Genomic DNA, 7,489 nt, shown 5'->3' with positions numbered 1-7,489 from the left:
GGGCCTCGGGCGCGGCCCCGGAAGGAGCGACGGGAGCGGGACAGGTGAGGGGGGGGGAGGGGCCCGGGGGGGTCCCAGGTGGATTTGGGGGTCCCGGGGGGGGCGGGGCGCACCTGGGGAGGGGTCCCGGGGGGGTCCCGGGGGGGTCTCGGGGGGAGTTTTGGGGGTTCGGAGGGTCCTGGGTGTGGTCGGGGGGGGCACAGGTGAGTGCGGGCGGGTCCCAGGTGTGTTTGGGGGGTCCTGAGTGGATTTGGGGGATTTTGGGGGGTCCCAGTTGGATTTGGGGGGTCCCAGGTGTGTCCGGGTGTGTTTCGGGGGTCCCAGGTGTGTCCCCAGGCACTTTGGGGGAGTTTTGGGAGGGTTTTGGGGGGTCCCAGGTGTGTTTGGGGGGTCCCAGGTGTGTTTGGGGGGGTCCCAGGTAGAGTTTGGGGGGTCTGGGGAAGTTTTGGGGGAATTTGGGAGGTCCCAGGTGTGTTTCGGGGGTCCCAGGTGTGTCCATGGGCAGTTTGGGGGAGTTTCAGGAGGGTTTGGAGGGTCCCAGGTGTGTCTGGGGTGTCCCAGTTGGATTTTGGGGGGTCCCAGATGTGTCCAGATGTGTTTGGGTGGGTCTGGGGGAGTTTTGGGGGGATTTGGGAGGTCCCAGTTGGATTTTGGAGGGTCCCAGGTGTGTCCGGGTGGGTCCCGGGTGTGTTTAGGGGGGTCTGGGGAAGTTTTGGGGGGATTTGGAGGGTCCCAGGTGTGTCCAGGTTGGTCCCAGTTGGATTTGGGGTGTCCCAGGTGTGTCCAGGTGTGTTTGGGGGGGTCTGGGAGAGTTTTGGGGGGATTTTGGGGGTCCCAGGTGTGTCCGGGTTGGTCCCAGGTGGATTTTGGGGGATCTGGGGAAGTTTCGGGGTGATTTGGGGGGTCCCAGGTGTGTCCCGGTGTGTTTGGAGGGTCCCAGGTGTGTCCCCAGGCAGTTTGGGGGAGTTTTGGGGTGATTTGGGGGGTCCCAGGTGTGTCCGGGTTGGTCCTGGGTAGAGTTTGGGGGGTCTGGGGGGGAGTTTTGGGGTAATTTGGGGGGTCTCAAGTGTGTTTGGGGTGTCCCAGTTGGATTTCGGGGGTTCCAGGTGTGTTTGGGGGGGTCTGGAGGGGTTTTGGGCTGATTTGGAAGGTCCCAGGTGTGTCTGGGGTGTCCCAGTTGGATTTTGGGGGGTCCCAGGTGTGTTTGGGGGGTCCCAGGTGTGTCCCCAGGCAGTTTGGGGGAGTTTTGGGAGGGTTTTGAGGGGTCCCAGGTGTGTTTGGAGGGTCCCAGGTGTTTCCACGGGCAGTCTGGGGGAGTTTCAGGAGGGTTTGGAGGGTCCCAGGTGTGTCCAGGTGTGTTTGGGGGGGTCTGGGGAAGTTTTGGGGGGATTTGGGAGGTCCCAGGTGTGTCCGGGTTGGTCCCAGGTGGATCTGGGGGGTCCTAGGGGAATTTGGGGGATTTTGGGGGGGGTTCCAGGTGTGTCTGGGGGGCTCCCAGTTGGATTTTGGGGTGTCCCAGGTGTGTCTGGGTTGGTCACAGGTGGATTTGGGGGGTCCCAGGTGTGTTTGGGGGGTCCCGGGTGTGTTTGGGGGGGTCTGGAGGGGTTTGGGGAGGGGTTTGGGGGAGTTTTGGGGGGATTCGGAAGGTCCCAGGTGTGTCTGGGAGGGTTCCAGTTGGATTTGGGGGGGGTCTCCAGGTGTATTTTGACCCCCCCAGGTGTATTTTTGGCCCCCCAGGTGCCCCCCAGCCCCAGGACCCCCCATGGCAGGTGTCCCTCACCTGGGCCTGGCCCTGGCCCTGCCCTGCCTCGCCCTGGCCCAGAGTATGTACAGAGGGGGATTTGGGGGGTCCTGGGGGGATTTTGGGGGGGTCTTGGGGATTTGAGGGGGAATTTTGGGGGTCCTGAGGGAAATTTGGGGGGATTTGGGGAGGTCTGGGGGGATTTGAGGGGATTTTGGGGCCTGGAGGGATTTGAGGGGGAATTTTTTGGGGTCCAGGGGGGATTTGAGGGGGAATTTGGGGAGTCTTGGGGGAAATTTTGGGGCTTTGGGGGGTCCTGGAGGCATTTTGGGGCAATTCGGGGGGATTTGAAGGGATCTGGAGGAAATTTTGGGGGGATTTGGGGGGTCCCAAGTGTGTCTGGGAGGGTTTCAAAAGGGAATTTGGGGGTCCTGGGGGGATTTTTGGGGCGATTTGGGGGGCCTGGGAGGAATCTGGGGGGATTTTGGGGAAATTTGGGGGGTCCAGGACGGAATTTGGGGTCTCTGGGGGAAATTTGGGAGGTCCTGGGGGGATTTTGGGGGGAAATTTGGGCGTCTGGGGGGAAATTTGGGGGGATTTAGGGAGTTCTGAGGGGATTTGGGGGGAAATTTGGGGGATTTGAGGGGATTTTGGAGGTCCTGGGGGGATTTGGGGGTCCTGAGGGAAATTTGGGGAGGTCTGGAGAGGATTTGGGGGGGATTTGGAGGGATTTTGGGGGGATTTAGTGGGAATTGAGGGGGATTTGGGGGGTCCTGAGGGCATTTGAGGGGAATTTTGGGGGTCTTGGGGGGATTTGGGGGTCCTGAGGGAAAATTGGGGAGGACTGGAGAGGATTTTGGGGGGTCTGGGGGGGCCTGGGGGAATTTAGGGGGGATTTTGGGGGTCCTGGGGGGAATCTGGAGGGATTTTGGGGAAATTTGGAGGGTCCTGGGGGAATTTTGGGGTGATTTGGGGGGTCTTGGGGGGATTTCAGGGGGGACTTTGGTGGTCCTGGGGGGGATTTGGGGTCTGGAGGGGATTTTGGGGGGATTTTGGGGGGGTTTGAGGGGCTGGGTGGGGATTTAGGGGGTCCCAAATGTATCTGGGAGGGTCCCAGGGGGGATTTTGGTGGTCCCAGGGGGGATTTTGAGGCCCCGGAAGGATTTTTTGGGGTCTGGGGGGATTTTGGGGGTCCTGGGGAGGATTTGGGGGGATCCTTGGGGGTCCCAGGGGGGATTTTGTGGGTTCCAGGGGGGATTTGGGGGTTTTGGGGAGGATTTGGGGGGTCTTGGGCAGAATTTGAGGGGTTCCTGGGGGGTCCCAGGGGGGATTTTGGGGGTCTGGGGGGATTTTTTGGGGGTCTGGGGGGGATTTTGGGGATCCTGGGGGGTCCCAAGGGGGATTTTGGGGGTCCAGGGAGCATTTTGGGGGTCCAGGGAGGATTTTTGGTGTCTGGGGGGGATATTTGGGGGCTCTTTGAGGAGATTTTGGGGGTCCCAGGACTATTTTTGGGGGGGGCGTGGCCAGAACTCACCTGAGCACAGGTAAAATCGGGAGGGGGGGGATTTTTGGGGGGGATTTTGGGGGTCCCAGCCCCCCCCAGTGACCCCCTCGTGCCCCCCCAGCCTCTCCCAGTATCACCAGTAACGGCACCAGTGACCACACGGCCCCCCAGGCCGGGGGGGGGCTCTCGGTCAGTCCGGGGGGATTTGGGGGGATTTTGGGGGGTCCTGAGGGGATTTGGGGGAGATTTGGGGGGATTTGGGGGGATTTTTGGGGGATTTAGGGGGTCCTGGGGGATTTTGAGGGACATTTGGGGGGAGTTTGAGGGGGATTTGGGGGGTCCTGGGGGGTTTTGAGGGGGATTTTGTGGGGATTGGGAGGGATTTGGGGGGTCCTGGGGGGATTTTCAGGGGGATTTAGTGGGGTCTTGGGGGGGTTTGGGGGGAATTTGGGGGGATTTTGGGGGTCCCTGGGGGGTCTTGAGTGGGTTTGGGGGAGATTTGGGGGGATTTTGGGGGGATTTGGGGGGTCCTGGAGGGATTTTGGGGGGTCCTGGGGGAGTTTGGGGGGTCCTAGGTGGGTTTGGGGGAGATTTAGGGGGGATTTGGGGGGTCCTGGGGGGATTTAGGGGGGATTTGGGGGGTCCTGGGGGGTTTTGGGGGTCCTGGGGGGATTTTCAGGGGGATTTTGGGGGGTCGTGGGGGTGTTTGGGGAGAATTTGGGGGGATTTGGGGGGAATTTGGGGGGTCCCTGGGGGGATTTTGTGGGGTCCTGGGGGGGTTTGGTGGGTCCTGGGGGAATTTTGGGGGGTCTTGGGGGGATTGGGAGGGATTTGGGGGGTCGTGAGAGGATTTGGGGGGTCCTGGGGGTGATTTTGGGGTCCCTGGGTGGATTTGGGGAGATTTTAGAGGTCCTGAGGTGGATTTGGGGGGTCCCTGAGTGGTTTTGGAGGGGGATTGGGGGGATTTGGGGGGTCTTGAGGGGATTTTGGGGGTCTTTGGGGAGGATTTGGGTGGTTTTTGGGGTGGATTTTTGGGGTTTTTGGGGGGGATTTTTGGGGTGTCCCCCTGACCCCCCATTTCCCCGCAGCCCGGGGGGGTGGTCGCCCTCTCGGTGGTCTTTGGGGGTCTGGGGGCTCTGGCCCTGCTGGGGGGATTCCCTGGGGATTTGGGGCTTTTTGGGGTAATTTTGGGTGTTTTTTGGGGGGGATTTTTGGGGTCCCCCAGACTCAGACCCCCCTGACCCCCATTTCTCCCCGCAGCCCGGGAAGGTGGTCGCCCTCTCGGTGGTCTTTGGGGGTCTGGGGGCTCTGGCCCTCGTGGCCCTGCTGGTGGCTCTGGCGCTGCGGCTGCGGGAGAAGAGACGCACCGAGGGCTCCTACAGGCCCAGCCGGGAGGAGCTGGGGGGGGCCGCCCGAGGAGCCCCCCCGGGACCCCCCGCGCTGCGCCTGCCCCCCGAGGAGCGCCTCATCTGAGACCCCTCCCCAAATTCCCCATCGGATGGGACCTTGCCCCAAATTCTGAGGCCTCGTTTGGACTGTGGGACTCAATTTTGGGGGTTTTTGAGGGGGTCCAGAAGGAGTGAGACCCCCTCAATTTAAGGAGAAGTTGATCTGAGACCCCTCCCCAAATTCCGGAGCATCTGAGACCCCTCCCCAAATTTTGGGGGCTCGTCTGGGGCTTGTATGGACTGTGGGACTCGTTTTTTGGGGGGTCCAGAAGGGTTGGGACCCCCCCTCTGTGAACCCCCCAGTTGGAGGAGAGGCTGATCTGAGACCCCTCCCCAAATTCCGGATCAACTAGGACCCCTCCCCAAATTTTGGGGGCTCGTTTGGACTTTGGGACTCATTTTTTGGGGGGGTTTTGGGGGGTCCAGAAGGGTTGAGACCCCCCTCTGTGACCCCTCACTCTGTGACCCCCCCACTGTGACCGCCCCAATTGGAGAAGAGGCTGATCTGAGACCCCTCCCCAAATTCCGGATCGGATGGGACCCCTCCCCAAATTCTGGGGGTTCGTTTGGACCATGGGACTCGTTTTTGGGGGTCCAGAAGGGTTGGGACCCCCCTCTGTGACCCCTCACTCTGTGACCCCCCCACTGTGACCCCCCACCTCGAGGAGAGGCTGATCTGAGACCCCTCCCCAAAATCTGGATCGGATGGGACCCCTCCCCAAATTTTGGGGGCTCGTCTGGACTATGGGACTCAATTTTGGGGGTCCAGAAGGGTCCAGGAGGGTTGGGACCCCCCGAATTGGAGAAGAGGCTGATCTGGGACCCCTCCCCAAATTCTGGATCATCTGGGACCCCTCCCCAAAAATTTGGGGCTTATTTGAGACCCCTCCCCAAATTTTGGGGCTCCTTTGGACCATGAGCATCATCTTGGGGGGTCCAGGAGGGTTGAGACCCCCCCCAATTTAAGGAGAAGCTGATGTGAGACCCCTCCCCAAAAATTTGGGGCAATTTTGGCAAAATTTGGGGCTTATTTGGGACCCCCTCCCCAAATTCTGGGATCATTTGGGACCCCCCCCAAAAAAAGGGTCCCTGGGGAGGATTTTTGGGGTTTTTTGGGGGGATTTTGGGGGTCCCTGGGGGGTTTTTTGGGGGGGGGTCTCTTGCAGGAGACCCTCCCCCCCCTCGCGGGTCAAAGTTTATTTTTGGAAATAAAAATAATAAAAAAAAAATTGGAAAAAAAAATTTAAATTTTTGGATGAAATTTCCTGGAATTCATCCCAAAAAATCCCTGAAATTCACCCCAAAAATGTGAATATTTTTCCCCCAAATATGTCCTGGAAATTAAAATTCCTTAAAATCCCAGGAATTCATTAAAAAAAAAGGGAATTTCACCCCAAAATCCCCAAAATTCACCCCAAAACCAACCCCAAAATCCAAAATTCCGGGAATTTTTCCCAAAATTTATTTGATTTTCCCCAAAATTCCATCGATTTCCCCAAAATTCCATTGATTTTCCCAAAATTAATTTTATTTTTCCCAAAATTCCTTTAATTTTTCCCAAAATTCCTTCAATTTCCCAAAATTCACTTTATTTTTCCCAAAATTTTGTTGCTTTTTCCCAAAATTCCACCGACTTTCCCCCAAATTTATTTTATTTTCCCCAAATTTATTTAATTTTCCCATAATTCCATCGATTTTTCCCCAAATTTATTTTATTTTCCCAAAATTTATTTTATTTTCCCCAAATTTTTTTTTTTCCCCAAATTCCGTTGATTTTCCCCAAAATTCCGTCGTTTTTTCCCAAAATTCCGTCGAGTTTTCCCAAAATTCCATCGATTTTTCCCAGAATTTTCGATTTTTTTCCCAGAATTTTCGGCACCTGTGGGGGGAGAGGAGAGTTACTGGTGATACTGGTGATACTGGTTATACTGGGAGGGGTCACTGGGGTCACTGGTGTCACTGGGAGGGGTCACTGGGGTCACTGGGGTCACTGGGAGGGGTCACTGGGGTCACTGGTGTTACTGGGAGGGGTCACTGGGGTCACTGGGAGGGGTCACTGGGGTCACTGGGGTCACTGGGAGGGGTCACTGGGGTCACTGGGGTCACTGGGAGGGGTCACTGGGGTTACTGGGAGGGGTCACTGGGGTCACTGGGGTCACTGGGAGGGGTCACTGGGGTTACTGGGAGGGGTCACTGGGGTCACTGGGGTCACTGGGGTCACTGGGAGGGGTCACTGGGGTCACTGGGGTCACTGGTTATACTGGTGTGATTCACCTGGCTGTTACTGGTGTCACTGGTTATACTGGGATCCCCTGGCCCGGCCCATACTGGTGTCACTGGTTATACTGGGATGACTCACCTGGCTGTTACTGGTGTCACTGGTTATACTGGGATCCCCTGGCCCGGCCCATACTGGTGTGACTGGTGTTACTGGTGTTACTGGTGTGACTGGTGTTACTGGTGTGACTCACCTGGTGTCACTGGTGTCACTGGTTATACTGGGAGCCCTTCACCCGGCCCATACTGGTGTCACTGGTGTGACTGGTGTTACTGGGATGACTCACCTGGTGTCACTGGTTATACTGGGATCCCTTCACCCGGCCCATACTGGTGTCACTGGTGTTACTGGTGTGACTGGGATCCCTTCACTCGCCCCATACTGGTGTGACTGGTGTGACTGGTGTCACTGGGATGACTCACCTGGTGTCACTGGTGTCACTGGTTATACTGGGAGCCCCTGGCCCGGCCCATACTGGTGTGACTGGTGTGACTGGTGTGACTGGTGTGACTGGTGTG

At 58.1% G+C, this 7,489-nt stretch overlaps 1 protein-coding gene and 1 long non-coding RNA gene across 2 annotated transcripts; one reads left to right on the top strand and one right to left on the bottom strand.

The window, feature by feature from the left end:
- On the top strand, nt 1-4,770 carry CRB3 (crumbs cell polarity complex component 3). Its single transcript, XM_083882006.1, has 4 exons — nt 1-44; nt 1,738-1,823; nt 3,367-3,434; nt 4,506-4,770. The coding sequence occupies exons 2-4, from the start codon at nt 1,763-1,765 to the stop codon at nt 4,716-4,718; spliced, it is 342 nt and encodes a 113-aa protein (XP_083738132.1). The 5' UTR covers nt 1-44; nt 1,738-1,762; the 3' UTR covers nt 4,719-4,770.
- Nucleotides 4,771-6,466: 1,696 nt separating this feature from the next.
- Nucleotides 6,467-7,325, bottom strand: LOC310921772. The gene is made up of 2 exons (XR_014592202.1): nt 7,165-7,325; nt 6,467-6,572 (listed from the first exon to the last, which is right to left on the bottom strand). It is a non-coding gene; the product is annotated as an uncharacterized lncRNA (long non-coding RNA).
- Between the last annotated feature and the right edge of the window lie 164 nt (nt 7,326-7,489).

This window comes from Zosterops lateralis (genome assembly GCF_965231275.1).
Source record: "Zosterops lateralis genome assembly, chromosome: 36".
In the NCBI taxonomy this organism is placed as follows: domain Eukaryota; kingdom Metazoa; phylum Chordata; class Aves; order Passeriformes; family Zosteropidae; genus Zosterops; species Zosterops lateralis.
The sequence above is the reverse complement of the archived record's forward strand: the minus strand, read 5'-3'. Positions and strand labels throughout refer to the sequence as shown.